The 23,779-nt window shown below is 42.0% G+C and overlaps 1 protein-coding gene across 1 annotated transcript in view; it reads right to left on the bottom strand.

Moving 5' to 3' along the window:
• EPHA4 (EPH receptor A4) overlaps nt 1–23,779 on the bottom strand; it is a 152,874-nt gene that overhangs the window by 75,767 nt on the left and 53,328 nt on the right. Inside the window, exon 4 of the mRNA XM_077748712.1 lies at nt 7,962–8,117. Within this exon, the coding sequence (XP_077604838.1) occupies nt 7,962–8,117 (156 nt within the window). The remainder of the gene's footprint in view (nt 1–7,961; nt 8,118–23,779) is intronic.

The raw sequence follows: 23,779 nt of genomic DNA on the forward strand, positions 1-23,779 counted from the left end.
CAGTTCATCTTCTGTTGAGCTGTAGATCGCATGTAGAATAAGAGTCAACTATGGGAGGAAAATAAAAATACTGATAGCAAAGAAGGGATCCAGTTCTCTCCCCAGGGGATCTCAGCAGAATGTATAATTGACCCTGTTTCATAGAAGCATGCTGTGCACAACCACTGTATGACTTCCATGAATGGTGTCAAAAATGTTATCCACAAATGACAGTGCTCAGTTGATAATGAGCCACTCTTAATTATTCATGGTGGTGGAAAAATTGCTATAACCTAGCTAAATGGCATTGGCAGGTGATTCAAACCTTTCACCTGGGCATACATTACATCAGTGTTCCTCATACCTATGCCATTTGCCAGCTGAATCCACATTGTACTGCTAATCCCTATAAAATGTCCTCATTGGACTGTTTATCTATATAGAATTGAGAAGTAGGCTGGAGGACAGAGAGAAGGCTAAACTAGCATTGTTTTAAAACACATAATTCGATGAGAGGATACTTGATCCTTTTTAAATATCCTGAAACTTCTTCAAATTTTACAAACAACCAAACGGCAAGCGGTCACTCTGGGATCCATCCAGTCTCTTCCAGTAAGCATTACTTGCTGATCTTTCCCCCTATATCCCTGTCTTTGGACAAGAATCATACACTTGCATTCTCCAGAGGTGCTTTTTTTCTCTTAGTAGTCAAAATGCTGCAAGGCAATCCGAAAGGGAGAGACAAGGATGTGGGTAACTCATTACTGATGTCAGACTCTGAACTATTGGGATCTAACCAAATGAGCACCTTAAAATGAACCTGTTGAAGACTGCATCCGAATCATCAAAATTTCTTTGATTGTTCTTGTCTGTCTGGTATGGTCTAAGGACAGGCATATTAATCAGCTTAATAACTGATTACCAGGCAGCATGACCATATGCTGTGAACTAAAAACCCTGTCACTGAATCTGGCAATGGGGGAGTCGGTGTCTCAATCGGAGTTTTTACCCCATGACAAATGGAATGTAGTATGGTAACTGTACTCTCATTTTACCAATTTGATACATGGCATGAAGTACCAAATTCCCCTGTAATCTTAGATCCACAAATTTTCATAAAAATATGTTCACAAAACTGATTGATTACAGGGATGATAAAATGCTTTATGGTTAAAGATCAACCAGTGGATTTCCTGAAACACTTATTAACAAAACTGTAGGAATCTTTTGCCTTTGTTTTCACTCCTCTACCAACTAGTCCTTCACTATAGCTAATTACACTCTCATGGATCAATTTCATAGACTGTCCTTCCTCCCATCATTACATTATTAGTTACTTGAAGCTCTAGAGCAGAAAGATATATGCTTTTGGATGGAAAAAATGTAGCTTACTTGAAACCAATGGCTGCCTTTTATGCTATGGTTTATACATCAAAGACTCATGCTAAACTTCCTTCCCAAAATCCCTTAGCCAGACTTTGAAGCATGTAAATCTTTGGGGCAGAGAATTGAACGGAACATCAGTGGCACCTTCAAGGGCTTGTTTGAAAATGGATGTGAGATTTTCAAAATTAAAGCACTTAAAAAAAAAAAGTGTCTCTCTTCTCCTGACCTTGGAAACAAGTAAGGACGATGTTATTTTAATTTGCATTCAAATTTTAACAACACAGTCACACAGCACCACTGGGATCCACACTGGCTTTCCACTGAAGACTGCTCATCATTTCATTATGGTTCATTATGTTGATAACTGTCAGAAGGCATTAGAAGTGAGGGCTTTGAGTAACAGAACTGAAATGGTAATTTTAAAACAATACACTTTCTGGAGGAAATACAGTGGTGCACTAAATTCAATTAGAAAAGGCAAATGTAAAGACAAAGTAAGGGATGTTTGCTGTTTGGAGCTAAGCTATTTCAACTTCTCTATACCCTAAACCTGCAGAAAGCTTTTTCAAATCAAGACCTTTCGTCATAGATCTTGGGAAATTTGCCCTCATTAGCTCTAAGCTCCTCCAGTATAAATTGTCTTAAAAGCTGCAAATTTGGAATATTTTAGGCCATGTCTGAGTATCAGTCAATCACGCTTTGTTTGTTTGGCACAGCTGACTGAATTATTCAAGGCCATGTACTTGGAGACAGATTTGTGAAGAGCCTTCAAGTTGGCAATCTAAAATCGTAATCTCTTATTTACAGAGCGCTCCAATCAGGAGGCTCTAATAAGTTTCATCAAACAAGTCAAATAAAGAGTACCCAAAAGCACAAGGACAGATTTCCAACTGAAAAATACAGAAAACCATTCTGGTAATGGTGTTCAGAAGTAAAGGTGGAAAAATAACAAATTGGCCAGTTCTTTCTAGATATACAAAGCCAATTTAACTTCTTCTAGAAGGCATTTTTGTCTAATTCAGTTTGAAACCCAGTAAGGGGTTGGAAAGTTACCTCCAGTATAATATAGGTTCACTCTCCTGGATAGGGAAAGAAGACCTTTCTCACCATGATCACTAAACTAACAACTGAATAACGAAGGTAATCAAAGTCTTCCTGCACAAGCATGTATGTAGTTCACTCTCCCAACATTACTTACTGACTGTCAGACCACATTCCTAACTACAGAGAAAGGTAAGAGGGAGGTGAAAGAGATCTGGAGTGGAGGGGTTGGTCATCAGTAGAGTGAATGATGTTAATTTCATTAGTAGCAATCACAATCAAATTCCTTCTAAGAAATGATTCATGAAATTGAAAGTTCTTCATCAGCTTGACCGACATTCTTGTGTGTAGAGAGGTTTCGGTGTCTGCCTTGCTGGCAGCATCATAAAAGCCCCTGTCCCCTTTCTTGATTGATACCCCTGTCTGAGGTGAACATTTACATTTCCCTCTCGGGCAGTAACCTGGTGGGGGTGGGGGGAGGGCCTCTGGAAGAAAACACAAACAAACAAAGCTCCATGGTGAGTGTACTTGATTATGTAACCCCATCCCAGGTTGGGTTTTCTTCTGGGACTATCTTCCTAGAGTCCCCACTGCGCTAAAGAACAGCCCTGAAAGTTACAGCCATGGAAACGAGGGCCTGCTATGTCCTGCCATCCATCAGGAAGGATCCAAATCCTTACCACCTGAAGATGGTCCACAGACCAGGAGAATCAGCATAGCTGGGAATTTGCCAGCAATGCAGCATATCAGGCCTGGCTTCTCCTGCTAACCCCTAGGTGACTTCTGTGTGCCTTCTACGTGTATTAATATTTAAGAAGCATTTCTTCCAACTCTCTATTGTAACTGGGGTGCAGACTCTTTTCTTGAAAATATTCATGATGCTTCCACAGAAATTCAGCCTATCCCGCAGGCAGCCATTTATGTTAACCTTAACCAGAAGCTCCAAGAGAAGCACTCCCAAAGATAGAGTTTATTTACCATTTAATTCTTTGAAGTTCTCAAGCAGTGCACATGGTATGAAGAACTTCTTAGGTGTTTCCTTCTAAATTAGCCAGTGCTGCATGTTTTCACCTGGTCTAATCGTTCTCCAAGTGAACAAAAACCTGATTTTACAAACCAGTGGAGCAGAGTCTCTCTTTGGCTAGAAGAATGAGTCTCAGATAGTGTGTTTTATTTCTTCATTAGTGTGCCGTCACAGTGAGCGATCACTAAATGCAGGGCTGCATGAGAATGCTCGAGTTAAAGATAGCATAATGAACAAAGAAGGTACCTGATTATCATGGCTGTCAGCACAAGGGAATTGGGTTTGTCACCTGGCTTAACCAACTGGTAAGAACTGATTAAAGGCTGGAATCGGTTTGAAAGGATCCCTGATGTTTATGTTCTTTTCTATCCCCCACATCTTGTCAAAAGAATCTGATAAAGCTGGGGGTGAGGCAAGGGGGATGGGCTTCATTCTGTTGGTTAATTTGAACAGGAGCTTATGTGGGGACTCCCACTGTCTTCTCTACTGAAATGCCTACTAAGTAGTGTCCAGGACATTCTGCGATGGCAAAAATACTCTACAGTAGTGCTGTCCAATATGGTCACCACTAGCCACCTGTGGCTAGTGAGCCCTTGAACTACGGCAAGCATAAATTGGAAACTGAATTTTAAATTTAGTGCTAGTAATTTTAAATTTAAAGAGCCACATATGCCTGGTACAGTGCAGTGCAGGAAGGGAGAAATCTAGAATAGATTATAATTTTGCTGCTTAATTTACCAGTAAACCTGTTAGCAGAATATGGTCACCCCCCCGCCGGCCGATTATCCTTGTCTTCAAGGAAGTCTTAAGAGTCTTACATAGTTAATGTTTATTAAATTAAAACAAAAAACACTTAAAAATAAACTCTGTAGAGAAGTGGCCTCAACTTTGTCTTTACAATGTAATTATGGGGGCAGCTTTTGAAAATGCTGATGCCTGAGTCCCATCCCCAGAGATTCTGAGTCTAGTGCAGCCACTGAGTAATTCAATCACACGGTCAAGTGAGAAAAGCTCCATAAGAGAGGCAGTCCGATGCACGGGCAATGTGCTATGTGCTATGGAGGTATGGGGGAGGAAGTGACCAGTTGAGGATAACAGACATTTGTTAGATCCCTACCATGTGCCAGACCTTTACAAACATTTTCTTATTTCATTCTTAAAACAACCCAACAGGTAGATCATGAGAATCCCATTTGACTGATGAGTAAGAGGCATGGAGGGGCTGGACAACCTCAGAACTCTGTGGTGCTAACAGCACTATGCTTCCTCCTAACTCGAGTCAGAGGGACGCAATAAACTTAGAATAACACAAAGAGTTTGAGTCAGTGAAGTGTAGGCGGCATTCCTAGAGGATGGACCAGGAGGGAAAAAGATCACATATTGCGTTGGTATTTTCAGGGGTCTTTTGTCAATGACACAAAAAGCTACCAGTTTTCCTTTCTTCATGTTATTGAAAGCAGTCTCTGAAAAATGCAAACGTTACATTAGTTCTTAAACCTTTTGATGCACCCAATTGCTAGCATCCATATTTTCTTGTTCTCATTTGTATCTTCAAGATAAAGTCAACAGTTCATTCCTACACAAACACAGAATGCCAAGGTTGCAGCTAGCACACTTACACACGCGGCAAAGCCTTCCAGTAACTCGGGCAAGTGGCAACGTTTGGGGGTTTCCCTAAACTCCCACGTAGCAAGCTGCAGTAGGTAGGTGATTGGCCCCTGGTCCTAGAAGGCTGCCGACAGATCAGAATCATGAGACTAAAGATACCTGGGAGCAAGAGCCAGGCCATCTTGCCATCAGAGATGAATTTTATGAGGTTCGTAACACAGTCAAGCCTCACTCTGAGAAAGGCTCGATCTGTATGGAAAGTTGGTGGTCGACGGCATGAAGCAAGTTGAAGGCAACCATCACGCAGTCTGGCCTGACTACTGCCCTTTGAGTTTGCTGGTGCCCGAAAACCCCACACCCAGGGAACGGGTGGCAGCCGGGGCCGGGGGGGGGGGGGTGGTCAGAGGAGGAGTGTTGACCTAATCACACCTGGTGGAACCCAGGATGAGGAGACTTAGGTTGGAAAAGAAGAAGCCTGGGACTCGAGCTTATCAAACATCCATGGCCATCTAGCTAGAGAAAGTACTTAGTCTAGGGAAGGAACAGATAAAGAAAATGAAGAAATCTTGGCCCATTTATGCTTCTACCTAAGGCTGGCCTTAGTATCCTCCTTCCCTCTGGAGGAAGTTTGTGTTTGACCTCGGAAAGTGGGCAAGAGAGCCTGCCTGTGATAAGAACTACGAGAACCTTCTGGTTGGGCGGTTATCACCAAGATAGGGTGCAGTCTTGGGCTTGTTTCTTAACATCTCGGAGCTGGCAGTTATCTCGTCTATGAAATGAAAAGAATGTCTATTTTATAGATTTGTTACAATATGAGCCCTGTGATAAGGTGTATTGAAAGTGCCTTATATAGGGGCACCTGGGTGGCTCAGTTGGTTAAGTGTCTGACTTCAACTCAGGTCATGATCTCACGGTTCGTGGGTTCGAGCCCTGTGTCGGGCTCTGTGATGACAGCCAGCTCAGAGCCTGGGGCCTGTCTTCGGAATCTGTGTCTCCCTATCTCTGTGATCCTCCCCTGCTCATGCTGTCTCTATATCTCTCTCAAAAATAGATAAATTTTTTTAAAAAACTGCCTGATATATTACCTGGGTATCATAAAATGGTTCTGTGTGTGTGTGTGTGTGTGTGTGTGTGTGTGTGTGTGTGTGTTTTAAGTTCATGTATTTACTTTGAGAGAGAGAGAGAGAAAGAGAGCAAGCTGGGGAGGGACAGAGAGAGGGAGAGAGAGAGAGAGAGAGAGAATCCCAAGCAGGCTCCACACTGCCAGTGTAGAGCTCAATGCGGGGTTCCACTCACAGAACCATAAGATCATAACCAGACTGAAGTCTAGAGTCAGATGCTTAACTGACTGAGCCACCCAGGTGCCCCATTCTTCTTGTTATTTATTTTTTTTAGAGAGAGAGAGAAAGCTCACGTGTGTGAGCAGGGGAGGGGCAGGAGGAAAAGAGATAGAATCTCAGGCAGGCTCTATGCTTAGCCCAGAGCCCGACATGGATCATGACCTGATCCGAAATCAAGTCAGACATTTAACTGACTGAGCCACCCAGGCGCCTCTATAAAATGGTTCTTACTGCTGCTGTCATTGTCATCTCTGGCTATAAAAGAAACTCTGGCGGGTCTGGCAATCTCAGTACAAATTTAAGATGCATCTGAAATTTTGTCCCACTCCTTTTAAGGGTGGTACTTGACTTCACCAGACCATGGCCTCACAGCAAGAAAATACTTCTATCTGGAGAGGTTTTGGCTCCAGGCCAGCCAAGATGGAATTTATAACAGGGAACAAAACAGTAACAGCCGTACACATAGTAAAAGCTAAAATATACTGAGTAGCATCCCATTTTGCATTTATATACTAATGTGGCCGACATGACAGTACTAAATACCAACAACGATGATGGAGGTACTATTATTATTATTTTTTTTAAATAGTTTATTGTCACGTGGGTTTCCGTATAACACCCAGTGCTCATTCCCACAAGTGCCCGATGGAGGTACTATTATTAACTCCATTCTACGGATGAGGAAATGGAGACTGACAGTTAGGAGACTAAACAGTCAATCTGCTACTAACTGGGGCTGGTGTGGTGGGGGGGGAGGGGAGGAGGATGTTGGAAACAAAGGCAGAACGTGTGGGAACCCTGTGTGCCTGCTCATAGGCTCGGTCCCTCTACACACTGACTCACTCAATAGAAGCACCATGGGTGGAATGCCTGGGCCCGCCATTGCCTGTCCTGGTCAAGGTCACAGTCGCAGCAGGGCCTGTGAAGCCCACAGTGCTGGTGAAAGCAAAGGGAACACTAGCAGCACTGTCCATAGACAGTGTGAGAACACTGTCTGCTCCTCTGCTCCTCTGCATACCCAGGGGCCAGCCCCATCCGTTCATTAGCCCAGCATTTATTGAGTGCCTATCATTAAACAAGCATTTATTAGGATCCGGGCCTAAATGTTATGAACACAAAACTATGAGGAAAGAGGGAAGAAGGGTAATGACAACTCAAGCCATGACGTCAGTGCCCACACTGAAACCACAGCCCACACGGGATCCTATCATCGGAACCCTGCCCGGTACCTGCTTCCCCCGAAGCAGCTGTCAGGCTTTCCCAAGACTCCTTAAGGAAATGGTCAAGCCATGTATATAAATTCCAATCTCAGCTCTAAGCACACTGTCAGACAACCCCTGAACGTTCCATCTCTGCTCCACAAAGTAGCTTGTCCGCAGCTGTGCACTTCGAAGGCAGCCCGCACAACGAGAAAGATACTTCCTTTTCATAACCATTATCCCCTGCTAGGAATAAGAAAAGATTCATATTTGATCGAATTTGCCCCCTGCATTGTTTTCTCAGGAGCAGACCTGGCTGTGCCTTGCAAGGTGGTAACGAAAGCAGTTGGCGTCGAAGAAATGAGACAGAAACACACAACTTACGGGTGCAGGGCATAGAGGCCGCGTCGTTGTCGGCTCTGAAAAAGCCTCGGTCACAGGTGCAAGACGTGGCTCCTTCCCAGACTGAGTAGCTATGGGGTGGGCACTTGGCGCAGGTGGTGTCAGTGGAGAGGGACTTGTAATATCCAATTTTGCAGGCTATAGGAAAGAAGGAAACACAAACCAATATAAACCACCACTAACAGAGCAGAGCAAAACGTCATCCCCTTGATCCAGAAGAAGGGATGCATTTTTGTGACTCGCTCGTAAGCACCTGGCTTCAGACACAGGTAAAGCAACGAAAAATATCAACTGGTTACAGTCATTAAAGGTCATTACAGTCCTGGTCAGGGGGCAAGGCGCCCTATGGGAGGCATTTTCTTAAAACCGGTGGTAGCAATAAAATTACAGTTATGTTTACCAGGCGCTTGCTGCATGCAGGTACGCCGCTTATACGCACGATGGTGTTCAATCCCTATGAACACCTTCCGCACAGGTACTGTTTAGCTCTCCCTTAGAAATTAGCAATACCGGCTTTGAAAAGTCAACTCTTGGTAGCAGACCACGCGTCAGGTAAATGTCAGGGACTAGCTTTGACCCAAGTGTTCTGTCCTCAAAACCTATACTCTTGGCTACATGCTATGGAATCTGAGAGCGTGGTCTTGAACCAACAGTTGGAAATGTACCCAAATGCTCACACAAAACAAAAAAATTACTGGTGATTATTTCCTAATTGCAGGCGCAAACAGAATCAAAGCAAAAGACCTACAAAAGCAACTAGGCATAAAAGAAAAGAGTTGGTAAGACATGGGTCAGGATTTCAAGGGAAAGTAATATAAAGGACCAGCTGCAGCTTCTGGAGTATAACACACTAAGATTTTTTTTTAAAGATCAGCCGATATTTTATGTTTATTTTCAAATTAGTAAAACCCTCCTGATTTTCCCTCTCTCCATTTTTTCAACCCCCCCTTACTTTCTATGCACACACACCCTAAGTGACTGCTGCAGAGAACATGGGCCATATAGTTCTTTATGCACCTGACGTGCTTTCCATGACTTCATCTTTGCAAACATCACACTGACACCAACGGAGGCTTTTCCTAATGTGGAAAATCTCAATAATTCTGGGAAACCTCACAGTAAAAAATAATTAATAGAGCCTTGCTACCCCCCACATTTTCTCCCCATGCCCTTCACCATCACCTCCCAAATCTGTCTCAACCTGAAATAAAAATTGACCAACACCATCAGTAGTAAACCCACAGCAAAAAGGCCCACAAAAATAAAGTTGTTTCATACGATCAGAGGTTTAAACAAAAAAGGTGACAGATGCCAACCACCTTTCTGGGATGATTCACTTTCAATGTGGTTCCTTTATCTCGTCCTTAATATGTTTCCTAAACTATCAAAAAGACCAGCTGGGAGAAGAGCCCTTTAGGCATTTTCTATCAGCCTGACCACTAAAGGAAGACTGATGAAGCCAGCAACCCAGCAGATTCTACTCAAATGAATACACACACAAAAAAAGAGATCCACAAAATTGTGTGAGTCTCTGAGGAGACACAGCCACATTCCCTTGTCTCATTACTCATCCCTCAAGCATCTATATGGCTTCTAGTGGGAGTTTAGGCCTTCCCGTTGCACATCATGCTGGTATTTTCTTATTCATGCCCTCGTACTGGCAAGCAGAAAAGGAGTTTAGCAGAAGCTCCAGAAAGGCACAGTTATTTCACTATTATAACTAAAGTTGTTTATGGAATTTCCTTTAACGAGCCAAAACTTTATGATGTGTGGAGCCCCGACAATAAAAGTGCTAGGAGATCAATCTCTCCCTTATTTGCTTTCGTCTTTCACTGGACCGGAGAATCTTAGAAAAACAGGTTGCTCCAATGACCGAGATTTATGTGTCTCCAGTTTACACACATCACATAATTAGGTATGGTTCAATATGTAAGGTGCTATTTGGTCATGCTTAAGATGGCCCTAGGGTTTCGATTAAAATCAGAAACACCAGCTTTGGGAGAAAGATTCACCAAGGGTCAAGCCTGTCCTTCCCACATCAAACACAGTGGGTCCCTGAACTAGAAACAAATCCACTGGGTCCTGTCAGTCACTCAGTCACAGCCAACGAAGCCAAGTTGTGGAAACCCGGTGCCGGGTTTGGTAGAGCTAGGACTGCCGAGAAGGCATAAGTCGCTTTATTAACGCACATCTGGATAGTGGGTTAAAATTCTCCATGTTCCTGGGGCACCTGGGTGGCTCAGTCAAGTGTTGCGGCTCAGGTCAGGATCTCGTGGTTTCGCGAGTTTGAGCCCCGCATCAGGCTCTGAGCTGTTGGCCTGTTTCGGATTCCATGTCTCCCTCTATCTATGCCCCTCACCCAGTTGTTCTCTTTCTCTCTCAAAAATAAAAAAAATTGCAAAAAAAACTTTAATTCTCTATGTTCCTGATGATCCTTATGCACCTCCATTTCATCAGGCAGCAAAATCTAAAACCTCACAATGGGAGTGGAAGAGTGACAAGAAAAATTGGCCTATAATTGATTCGTCTCAACATAAAAACAGAGCACATTCGAAAAGTTGTAAGGAAGAGAAAAACAGGCTATTGCTATTTCCTCAACTTCTATTCTGATCAGACTACTTCCAGTTAAAACATTAAATTCAGAGTTCAAAAAAGTCAAATTAGAGGATGTCTTGAATTTCTTAAAGTTCCAAAATTAGTTGTATATTTATGTTAATTTAAGGGAAAAATGAGATCGCAACTTTATATTTTGTCTACGTTTTCTTGAAGCTGCTATGAATGCATTAGCAAGAGCAAGTATATGTGAATTCATTTGTAGAATACGGAGTTTTATACCTATTTGGAAAATTGAAGGCTGTTGTGTTTTAAACACACTGACTATTTTTACTCTCTTTGCCTCTTGCTTTTTACAAGTGCAAGGAAAAATACCAAATTGTCTTTGTGCTATTCTCGGCAGCCCTTGCTGCCCTTAACACATTCCTTTGTCTTCAACTACATTAAGACCATGTTATTAATATTTCAGGATTCTTAGAAAGGATCTCTCAAAATACAGTAGTGGTTTCTCATGCACATGGCCATTTTGCTGCCTATGTTCAAAATGACCCAGTAAATTGACAGTTGAGTACATTTCTTTGCTCTTGTGGTTCACAGTCTTCCAGCATTCGGTGCATGAATGTGGAAGTACATCCCATATTATTCACCACCTATTTGCATCTTAAAATTTTCACTGCATCTTTCATTCTAAACAAAATCCCCATGAAAGGTGTATTTGGTGTAGCAAGCATTGACACGTGTTGTGATCTCCCATCATTCTCCCGTAGTTGAGAACTCTTCCAGTGGATTTTTGAATGGTGATGGCTTGGGAAGCAAGTCAGGAATGAGTCAAATTGTACACCCAAGAGCGTGTGCAATTCCTTTTGCCCCCTGGCTGGAAGGAAGGAGCACCTTATTTGGCCTTTCAGATACGTCATTGTGGGAAGATTAGTTCACATGGGCAGCGCAAACTTTGAATGCACTTCCTTTAGCTTCGCTTTAATTAGCGCTTTCTGCTGACTTTAAATAAAAGGAGAAGACAAATGAGGACAAGAAGAGAATGAAAAACTCTTTTCTTTTCTTTCATTGGCTTATCCAATACCATCACGAGTTGCATTTTAAGGATAGTCTTCTATAGAAGTTTCCCTGTGGAATACTTAAACATAATAATTTCTGGTTAAACCCAAAACCAAAAATGTACTGAAGATAATGTAGTATCTTTAGAATTTCTTGGTGCATAGATGATTGACATGAGGAGCAATGGCAAATTCAAGTAGCTAGTTAAACCCACTCTTTAAAACCATTGTATATAGATGTTGTGATCATTTTCCTCCTTCTTAGAGAAATAAGAACTGTCTTTATAGCTCATTTTTAAACAATTTTGGTTGTAAGAATAGCTAATAATAACAGCACCTGTGATGATATACCAAGCACTTACGGTGTTCAGACGCATTATTTTATTTAATCGTCCCAACAATCCTGTGAACTTGAGACTTTATCACTATTCCCAGTTTGCAAGTGAAGAAACTGAGGGTTTTAAGTAACTTGTCTGAGGTCACGCAATTAAGTGATAGTATCTAACCCCAGCTCGTGTTTTGATAAAAGTTTTTATGTAGTTACCTAGGGTTAATACTGACCTGCAGTAAAAATCTGACGCAGATACAATGGAGTACAAAAGAATTGAGGATGGTCCCAACGTCCGTTTGTCCCCACAGACCATCCTGTAGCTGCCTTCTCAACCACTGCCATGCTTTGCATTCTGCGAACCAGTTTCCAAAGGCTCTCCCAGCTGCACTGGCCAGTACAATGACTTTATGCCACAGGCAGCTACTGACCTGGTCCAAAGCAGGCTACAGGTGGATTTCAAAGGCTTAGTACCGCAAAAGTAATTTAAAAATTACTTTCCTAGGTAACAAATCTGCATTTCAATACAGAGCGTCCTGAAGGTCAGAGCTGAAATTCCAGCAGTGGCTCTTTGGGGAAAATTTGAACCTTTTTTTTTTTTTTTTGTTAAACATGATTTTTGGCAGAGAGAGAGGAGAGGGTGAGGGGCAGAGAGAGAGGGAGAAGGAGGATCCAATGTGGACTCTGCACTAAGAGCCTAACGCAGAGGAAAACTCACCAAGGGCTGGAACTTACTAACAGCGTGATCATGACCTGAGCCACCCAGGACACCGGAAATTTGAACCTTCTACGCAAACTAGTCTCCAGCGAACAGTTGGCTCTGGGGAGCCTATGTATGCGTCCCTCCAGCCTCTTCATGTAGGCATGACATTCCGCACACACTTCCAAATCAGTTCCGTGGGGACACTGCCTTACGTGTACTGGCTCCCACCGTAGATCTGGTAGGTTTGGAGAATCTACTTTAGAAATATCAGAGTCACTTTTAAAGGGCATTATCAAACTCAGTTCTCTGACTGTTTACTCGCTAGACCACTACCTGAATAATTTAAGAAAAATGATGGGAAAGGAAAACAATCTGTCAGATAAGCTTTCTGCTTTTTAGTTTTTATAACAACACGCAAGCCCCAGCCATCTTTGGGGAAGCCGTGAGCATGAACAGTTTTCCCACTGTATAGACGGGAAAACTGAGGCAAACAAAGTTACGGATTTGCCCCAGGTGCGCTTGATTTTCTAACCTAGGCAGTATGGACTGAATTACTGTACTCATGGGTGGAGATAGAGAGAGAAACAGGGCTCTGTTTGGGGGCCCCTCTGATCAGATTTCACTTCCCAATAGGAAAACATGGCTAAACACTGGCAAATCCACATTGTCCAACTTATCTGAATCCCAAAACTGGTTTTACTGATACACATGGAGAATAATAGAACATCTGAGTTTTTGAAGGAACCTTAAAAAATCAACTAGTCCGGGGATTGGCAAACATTTCTGTAAAAAGCCAAACAGTAAATAATTTAGGCTTTGTAGGCCAAGGGGAAGATTGAGAATATTAAGAAGGCATTTATATTGCAAGATAAAATTCCAACACATTTTCTTTATTTTTTTAAAAAATTAAAATTATTTTGATGGGATTCAAAATTAAATAGTAATAATTAAGTCATTTTTTAAAAAAAATACAGATTTACTGTTGGTAAGAATGAAATTCTTTTTTTATTTTAATTTTTTTAGTGTTTATTTTTAAGAGAGAGAGACAGAGCATGAGTGGAGGAGGGACAGAAAGAGAAGACATGAATCCCAAGCAGGCTCCCAGGATCTGAGCTGTCAGCACAGAGCCTGACGTGGGGCTCAAACTCACAAACCATGAGATCATGACCTGAGCCAAAGTTGGACGCTCAACTGACTGAGCCACCCAGGCACCCCAAGAAGGAAATTCTTATCTGGAAAGATAACATTTCACTTATTTAGGTTTCAAAGACAGTATTCCCTATTATCAAATTGATTGCAAATGCCATCTCTAAAAAACATTCTTAGCTCTCAGACCATAGGAAAACAGGTGGCAGGCCTGAGGGCCCTACTTTGCTGACACTTGATCTAGTCCAACACACTCATTTTCAAGATGAATGACTTGTTGGTAGTTTCTTCTAGAGCATTCCATGACTAAGTCTGGGATCCAAATTTCTGTAGTCTTGTTACTCTGTAGGGCCTCCCTTAGTTTTGAACGCTGAAGCTTAATTAAAAAAAACAAACAAACCCTATCTTACCATTGTTGCAGAAGACAAAAGTTTCCATCAACCATCTTACTGGAAGACTGGCTCGACTCAGTAAAATCCACTTTTGAAATAATTTTCTTGGTTGAAGGCTGTCTAATTTGATTTGGGGGACAATATCACTTAGATGCTATAAAGTTTTGCAATTACACATTATGATTGATTTTAACTTTGTATTGTTTTAAGGTTTTATTTCCTGGAAATCCTGAGCTCAAACTGTTTTCCTGTAGACAAAAGAATGACACTTACTTTTGCTCTTTTGTGCCACTAAAATCATGGAACAACTAAAGCTACGATAGCCCCAAGTTGGCGAGGATGCTGAGCTTCTGTTCCTGGGAGCAGTCACTGGATGTCAGGCTTCAACATCCATCAGAATGATTTGCAGGACTCGTATAAAGATCAATTGCTGGACTCCGGTCCAAGTTTTGGATGGTCTGATGGGGCCTGAGAATTTGGGTTTCTCACAAATTTCCAGGTTGATGACAACGCGACTGGTCCAGGTGCCACACTCTGAGAACCACTGCCCAACGGTACACAGACCCGTCTCTAAGTCACAGCGTCTAAGGACCGTTCGTCTCAAATTAGGTAACACCATCGCATCCTTTTTCCAGTACCTGAATGCTGCCGGGAAGGACAACTGGGCCTAATTATTGTCAGGGGGAGAGTAATTGTTTTTGGCGGTGGGAGAGAATATGCCAGAAATGTGAAATTGTTTGAAATTTAAAGGAAAGACTTCCTTATGAAATCAAAATTATTCTTCAAACCAGTATAATTGCACTTTGTAATAAACCCCAACATTATAGAACAGACCCTGTTGTAGAATGTTTTCATAAAAATGGATTAATCCAGCACACCTGGCTGGCTCAGTCAGCAGAGCATGCAACTCCTGATCTCAGGGTGGTGATTCCAGCCCACGCTGAGTGTGGCGATTACTTAAACGTTTTTAAAAATCTTAAAAAAAAATGGGTTAATCCAAAATGGATTAACTAAACTAGCACTATCTCAAATAAGTAGTTGTCCTCTGATATCAGTACTAGGAATTGACCCTGTTTCTTTCGACACTGTGCTTCAAAACTATTAATTCTTGTTTATTTGATTTCAGAAGACTCTTCTGTTATCTGGATATTACATTTAGGATGGTAAAACCAAGTGTTTTTTTTTTTTAAATGATGAAATAATGAAACAATTATTTTATAGAGTTTTTTTTTATATACGCCGGAGAAAATATTTTCTGAACGACAGTCGCTCTGGTCCTGAAAGCCCAGGGAATCGAGTCCATCCCATTCATGCCCAAGTACAGGCCTCTACTAAACAGCCGAATAATATATAAAAGCTGTACGAAGTTGTCATAAAAGCTCTAACCTGATTTTGGTGTCTCTGGGTCTTCAGTGCCCCCAGGATATTATTTTGAAAGGGCTTTAGGGGAGATGGTGAAAATGGAAAGTTTCAGATAAAATGAAAATATTTCATTTTGGTTATCTTAATCACATGTATAAAGGAATAGACTGGATATCTGTTTCAGAAATTTAAGATATTTGGGCCAGAGATCATTCATAATCATCAACAAAAAGATTGTAAGTAAAAGTAAAGAATGACAAAGGCAAAAAGTACAGCAGAAACAAATCACTAGTTACTTTTTTATCGAACATTTATACTCACAGTCTGACTTCCTTTGAGACTGTGTAATAGCTTTACAGCAGGGGACAGAATGCGAAAGGCCCACGGTTCGGTCCAGAGTCATCTAGACCTGTATTTGCTTCTTAGTCTTGTCATTTATTTGATGTGTGAACTAGAACAAACTTTAACTACTCGGACTTCAACTTTTCCCTCTGCGGGGCTGATGTAATGATGAAATGAGACAACAGATAGGGGTGAAGTTTGGTGCCTGGCCTGTAAGAGCTACTCATTTAAAAGGGTGACTTGTTATTGCTGCAGTGTGATGTGGTGAGCCTTCAACAGATGAAGACATGGATAATCCATGTATTTTACATAGTACTGAATATAATTTCTAAAACACTGCAAGACAACTTACTCGTAATTGTTTCACTTCCCCTGCTAACATGAGATAGAAAACTTTAGAGTGGGTTCCAGTTCATAGTATCTGCAGCTTATTTAATGGCCACAGGTAAGACAGGTATCAGGCAAAAAAAAAAAAAAAAATCCATTTTTATTAATAATGTGTAAACACATTTTTAGAATGAAATAAATTACTGGGGGGGGAGGGGCTCAAGGTTTCTTCTTTCCACTGATAAGTTTATGATCCAGACCATCTCTTCCAGCTAGCCACAGTCCTGTCCGATTCTCTCCATTCCATCTCCTTCTATTGTTTCCACTCTGATTTGGGAGCTAGCTTTCATAAAAACAGACAAAAGGGGGTAAAAAAAAGGACCGAAAAATCTATGCTGAAAATTGAGTTGCTCTTTCAAGAACAGAATGCAATATAATCTCATAAATAGGTGGGTAATTCTAAAATGTCAGATGTAGACGGTTTTCACATAAGATGCAGTAAATCCTCTGGAAGGAAGTTCACATAAAGCTTGCTCAATTTAAATTAACTCCATAAAAAATTATTGAACACAAAAAAGAAGAATGCAATGGAGAAATAACTTATTATTTTCCCCGCTTGCCGGGAAAACAGACAATCTAATTATGTAAGGAGCTATTTCTCTTTTGGTGAATTTGGAGGGAGTCAACTTGAACAACAGAAGGTCCGAAGTAGACAAAGTCCAATTAAACATGGAATTAATTAGTAGACTCCGTACGTTAACAAGACCTCATTCCATTGTCAGAAACTCTCCCCAGTCCTCCTCCACATTATGTAAAGTCAGTGATGGGAATGGAGATTTCTGGCTGTCATCTCTGTACCTGCAACTTTTGGCTGGTACGCCTGGGGCTGTCCCTCATGGGGGAATTTTTAAGGGCTGCAACAAAGGCAATCAGGCTTCCAAATACAGATGTAAGTCACTTGAGTGATAGATAAAGTGAAGGGCGGCTTCGGGATTTTTGAAAAAGACATCATCTATTCTGTTTGTTCTAAAGCCCAGAGGTTGCTACCAGGTTTGATCACAGTGCAGTTGAGGACTTTTGTTTAATCATGACAATTCTAAGATGGAATTACTATGAATTTGTAATGGATCACGATAGAGCACTGTTAGAAACAAATTATTTCAGCTTGATAAGGGAAGACAGTTTCAACATAGAAGGCAGCACAGCAAATTACTATTTGTGATCATTACTGTAATTACAATAATTTCTTTTTTAATATGTAGTTTGTTAGATAAAGATTCCCTACACTTACTCTACGCCTTGTTCGTCTTCTCCCACGTAGGGCACTGAAAATTTTCTATGTGGAAAAAAAAAAACAATGGAATTTAACATTGTCTTGAAAAGCAATGAATTCAGGGCAGCAATCTAATCTTTAGATAAACTGTATACATTTTGTATTTTTTCTCTTTATCGCATTTACCTAAATTTCACATATCAATGACAGGGACTTTCTTTGGTAAACTTAGAGATTAAAGAAATGCTAATTTGATACTTGTTTTCAATTTATCTATTCTATTTGAAGAAAAAACATCAAGTATATTAAGCAGAACTTAATTGAATGACTTAAAAATATTTTAAGTTTATGACAAAATGTAAGCTTATCGGCTTTTAAAAAAATTTTTTTTAATGTTTATTTATTTTTGAGAGACAGAGCATTAGCAGGGGAGGGGCAGAGAAAGAGAAAGACACGGAATCCAAAGGAGGCTCCAGGCTCCGGGCTGTCAGCACAGAGCCCGAGGCAGGGCTCGAACCCACGAACCGCGAGATCGTGACCGGAGCCGAAGTCAGGTGTTCAACTGACTGAGCCATTCAGGCGTCCCTTGGCTTTTCTAATGTGTTAAAGTTTGTATTAAGAAAGGAAACACATGGACCCTAAAAACACCAATGACCACACTATAAAGAAATACAATTCAGAAAAAAACAATACTTGAAGATGAGCTAAATGCAGAAAGTATTTAATCATGTTTTTAAAAACACATAATCTCTGCCTTGAATTTGAATACAAATTACTGAAAATAGAAGGGAATACTTTTGAAAGATTTAGGTAAGTCCTGCCACATAACCTATCAATCCTCACCATGGACAGTACATCACTCAGACTGATGACAGGCAAATCTGCAGCCATTAACACGGAACTTGATTACCCGTGACATTTCAGAGAGGGCCAGGTTTTTTGATGAGTTGCTATTGTCTTCTTCACCCTTTGATATTTGGGTCCATAAAGACTGGTGGCTCATTACATACCAACTGATTACAAAATACCGGGTCAAGGCACTGAATAAAGGAAACAGCTGTCCTTCCCTTCCCCACCTAATACTACCGCATGGGAATTTAATACTGAGTCCCTGTGAACAGCATTAGCATGTAAAAAGTTACCCCCTAGGAGGTACGTGCATTGATTCGTTCATTTGGCCACTCATGTTTTAGCAAACATTTATTAAGCCTTCACATAATAACAGCAAACGTAATAACAACAGTGGATATCCACACAATAAGCTCGAAAAGGTGAGAGAAAGGGCGCCTGGGTGGCTCAGTCAGTGAAGCAAATGACTTCGGCTCAGGTCATGATCTCGAGTCTGTGAGTTCGAGCCCCACATTGGGCTCTGTGCTGACAGATCGGAGCCTGGAGCCTCCTTCAGATTCTGTCTCCCTCTCTCTCTGCCCCTCCCCCATCCCTGCTGTCATTCTCTCTCTCTCTCAAAAATAAATAAACAGTAAAAAGAAAATACTGAAACACAAATAAAAGAAAAAAGAATGTCTTTTATAAAAAATAGAAAGTAAAAGGTGAGAGAAATGTGAGGCTGTTGCCTCCTGGAACAGAACAGACCATTGCTCACCCTCACACCTTAAGGAATGTTCTCTGGCAGAGGTGCCGGCAGACTGTTATGGGGTCCTTCCTTATGCAACTAACCCAGGCCATCTGCCTGCAGAAGGAATGGAGTAGAAAAATGGCATCTGAAAGAGTAAGTGACCCCTATGTGGAATATCCCTAAAGAGTTTAGCCAGGAAGTCACCCCAGAAGTTAAAAAGGGACAGTGACTGCCAACCGCGGTGGGCACTCCGGGCACCTATTAGGCTGATTTAGACAAGGCCTCTCTTTTCAGGGAGCTCACAGCCCGACTGGAGGCAGAAGTGGTTTCCTCATTAACTCCGCGGACATCCTATACTTGCTCATTTGCTCCATTTAAAAGTCAAGGTGGTAAAGAAGATGGGGAAAGAATGAAATATGTTCTGAAGGCAGGGCCAGATCAAGAGAAACACGTGTTAAATAATTATTTGATTAACTCTGGCAGCGTTGCTAGTCATTGTCACCGAAACGACTTTACAGCCCGGGTTGTCACAAATCGTGATTTATGCCGCAGGAATCGCTGAGCAGTAATAACTGCTTGGCGCCCCTGCTTCCTTTTTGTTATGTTGATGGGGCCTGAGGACCTCAAAAAAAAAGCTTTAAAAGACTGACTTCCGCCACGTTAGTTATTAGCAACGCATCACGATTCTCTGCTGAGGGTTTTGATCGTGAGTCCCTTGGCTGTTTACCTTTTGAAAATGATTGGGAATTTTTAAAAGAGAATTTTAAAATTCTGAGGACTCCTAATAAAAAGACAGTGATTCATGTGTCACGGGTATGATCAAGTTAAACATCTGCTTTTGGCATTGCATGTAGTGGATTAATGATTGTACAGAACTACCTGCCAACATTTAATATTCTATGTATTTGACTATTCCAACACTGCTTATGTCTGAGAACAAAATAAAAATTCCCAAGGAGCTCCCAGAAGAGTCCTAGTCTAGACCAAGTGAAATTTATGGGGAATCTGCACCGTCTGTTTTTGGTGCAATATAGTAGCAATCCGAGAGATGAGAGCAAGAACCAGCAGACCAGACACGAGATAACAGCGATGACTTTGCTACTGTACAAAACAGTGTATAACCAACCCATTCTCTCCCACTGACTCAGTTACACGCGTGCAGGCGGGGAGGGTTTGATGATTTATTTAATGCATTCTGAAGACGTCGGGTCAGCAGACTCGTGTCCTGAGAAATCAGTTTCACTAGCCAGCAGGAACGTACAGTGTGCCTCGGAGAGCCCGCCTGCATCTGTGTTGACAAGGATGACCTAGTACCTCGCCGTGGCTTATTGGCGAGCTTCCAAAAGAACCACATGGACAAGAGCGGGGCAGGGGCACCTGTACGTTCACAGATCTGGACTCCACAGCCCTAGAACAACACACATCCTTGCCTTCATTTGATCTCCTGTGGCAAAGCACGAAGGGCAGATCTCTAGATCCTTGAGATGGCAGGGCAGGTCGGGCTGGTCTCACCCTCAGGGGCTCTGGGAGGTGCTCCCGTGGAAAGCGCTTTGGCAGCCTCAGCTTTCTCTGTCATCAGTCTGGATCCGTGGGAAAGAGCAAGATGCCAAAAGTGCTTGCAGGTGAATTCTTCGTCCCTTTCAAGTGCATCTGACTTACACTGATGACTTACGAGAGTGTTTATCTTTTGTTGGGAAGGAATATCAGTTTGGTCAGGAAATCTTTCCCAGGTATAAATTATAAATCACAACGAGGGATGCCAGGGGAAATACCAAGTCGTAATCTGCTCGTGTGTCTGTGTCTCCTCCCAAATATCAAACATGAGCAATCGTGATGAAAACTGATATTAATACAATTAATACAAATAAAAACCAGACCATGATGCTGAACATGTTCCCACAGGGCTGGGTCACGAAGGAAGAAAAAGTAGAACTCCCCTTCCTTTGTAAAACATAGATGGGATGACAGTGAGAGGTGACCCATTTGAAGAGATCCAGAGGACAAATCACGCTGCTTATCAAACATGAAAGAAGCTGTCACTAACATAAACTAAACTTATCTCAGATGTACAAAAACCTTTACTCATCCAAAACAAACTTCTAGACCAAACTTCAAAAATGATTATGTACAGTATAGGAAATGGAGAACTTTTTCTAGGATTCTATTTACAAGACCTCTATCTAGGCATAGGAAAATGGTTTAATCTCTTTGCTAATCACTCTTCCTTCCTATATAGCACGAAGTAATGAAAAATCATTAGCAAGTCCTTCTAGCCAGCCATCAAAAGTAGATCACTTTTGTGTCTAGAAAGCTGTGATCAAGAGAAGACCTGCATTTTATTTATTAGAATATGAAACTTTTTTTTCCCCTAGCCCTGAGGCTGAATCATTCTGAAAGAGGTTTGGATTTGAAGGGAAGAGAAAAAAAAAAGACGGAAAGAACAATGATGTCATAAATCCTTCTCCGGTCCGGGAGGTGTGGGGAGGAGGGGGGAGCAGTGAGAGGAAGGCATTAAAAAAATTTGGCAGGTGGATGATCATCTGCATGAAGAAAATGAAGCATTCTTCCTCAAGGCTATGTCAAGGTTACATTTGGTATGTCAAAAACACAACCAAGAATCCATTCCACGCCTATGAGGAAGTACAGGAAGTGAATTCAGACAGCAGGCCTGCCAGGAGGCTAGGCTCTGGGGACAGCAGACCCGGATTCCGGTCCCCACATTCACCAGCTTAAGATCTCTGGGCGTCAGTTTCTTTTAAGGACACCAGACTAAATCATTTATAAAATCTCTTTTTATATCTCTAAAATCCTACCTCTATACTCTTCTTGTGACCAGACGGACTCCATGACTCTGAAATGGCCAAAGATGTTTTAATAAATGCTAAAGTCATTTACAGTTTGGTTCACATGCCATTCAGCAGATTGGTCCAGAATGTTTACCTTCCTCCCCCTCTGGGACTAGTGAAGGCTCATCTGTGGAACTCAGGATGTAAGCTCTGCCACTTACCAACCGAGGGGCCAGGAGCAAGGGATGAATTTACTGCCTTATATAAACAACCTTCTTTTCCTCCAATAAATTCATAACATTGAACCCTTTTTTTCCTTTTCTTTTTTTTTTTTTTTTTTTTTTTTAGAGAGAGAGCATGGGGGAGAGGGGCACAGGGAGACAGCAAGAGAAAATCCCAAGCAGGCTCAACACTCAGCATGGAGCTGACATGGGGCTCAATCTCATGACCCTGAGATCATGACCTGAGCCAAACTCAAGAATCAGATGCTTGATCAACTGAGCCACCCAGGCGCCCCATAACTTTAAACTCTTTATTGAACTTTCTCTTTACCTGTCTTAGCAGAGATGTCTGAGTGTCTCCTATGTACTTTTCGCCATTTATTAAAGTCAAACCAAAGAATGAAGGAAAGAAATGTCTTTTCTTTATGGTGTCAGGGTTTACTCAGTCTTCATACATTGTTGATCAACTACGCGCGCGTGGCTAAGGAGGAGAACTGAGAAGATCTATGCCTTCAGTAGTATACATTCTGGTGGCAGGATGTCATTTAATAGGAGAACAAAATGTGTGACGTAGAAGACACTGAGGGTGAGGTGGGGAGGGGCTTAGACCAGGTGTTTAGGAATCGCCTTTTACAGGGGAACAACGAGTTGGGTGCTAAGTCAAAAAAAGGTCGGCAAATGTGAAAACTTACATGGAGAAGCATTCCAGGAAAAAGAGAAAGTTGCAATGGCCCATGGTGAGTGTGTATCAGAGGAATGGAAAGAACAGCACGGTCTCTGGGGAACGCTTCGAGAAGAATGCTGAGACCAAGCTCAGAGTCCAGTGGGTCCACATCATAAGATGTAAACTCAGCAACCAGCTTAACGGTTGTTCTCAATACGGCAATGTGATTTGCTACAAATTCTCACAAGATCATTTTGACTACTGGTGGAACACAGATGGTAGGAAGTACCAACAGAAGCAGGATGACCAGAGGGAGGTTACTGGGGACAGAGAGAGGTGATGGTCACCTAGGGGAAAGGGGGGGGGGCGTGGAGCTGGGGTTAACAGCTGAGTTCCAAGTAGGCAACACAGGAGCTAAGTTTTCTCTCCCCATGGTCACAAGATGCTCCTCTCAGTAGACTTAAGATACCAAACAAATGACATAAGGAGAAAATTTTGATTTTCCCCTTGGTTCTGTCCTTCAAAATGAGTCATGTCTAGATCTACCTGAGCAGACCGGGCCATCACTTCCACTGTTAATTACAGAATGCCTCCTGCATTGGCTAACACAACAGCCTTTAGGAGCTGGTAACCAGGCCCGGGGTTCAGACCACTTACAGCGGGCCACACCTGGATGGCAACAACATGACAGCAGCCGCTGACAGCAGCCGGCCTAAGGGCCGGATTCCTGAGCGCGACTCCATCCGGAGCTAAGAGTGCAGCTGACGAGACCTTGTCAACAGCAGCAGAGGTAGATGAAGTTCTTACGTTTGTTCCCAGTTGACGTTAGGTAGCTGGTGGTGTGGGCTGTGGGCTGTTGTTTTGCAAGTGAGGTCTTCACTTTCCTGTTTCCGCACAGGACTGACTGTGACCTAATTAGGAGACTAGCTGGCTGGTTACCAGGAAGACGGAAAAATGAAAGTAGATTTATTCAATCCAGTACCATTCATGCCCATTTCTCTTGATTGCCCCTATGGTCATAGAGCTCAGCCCTTATCCTTGACTGTCAAATGGTCCACATCTCCAGCTTATA

Source organism: Crocuta crocuta, unplaced genomic scaffold (assembly GCF_008692635.1).
Source record: "Crocuta crocuta isolate KB4526 unplaced genomic scaffold, BGI_CrCroc_1.0 scaffold229, whole genome shotgun sequence".
NCBI classification, from domain to species: Eukaryota; Metazoa; Chordata; class Mammalia; order Carnivora; family Hyaenidae; genus Crocuta; species Crocuta crocuta.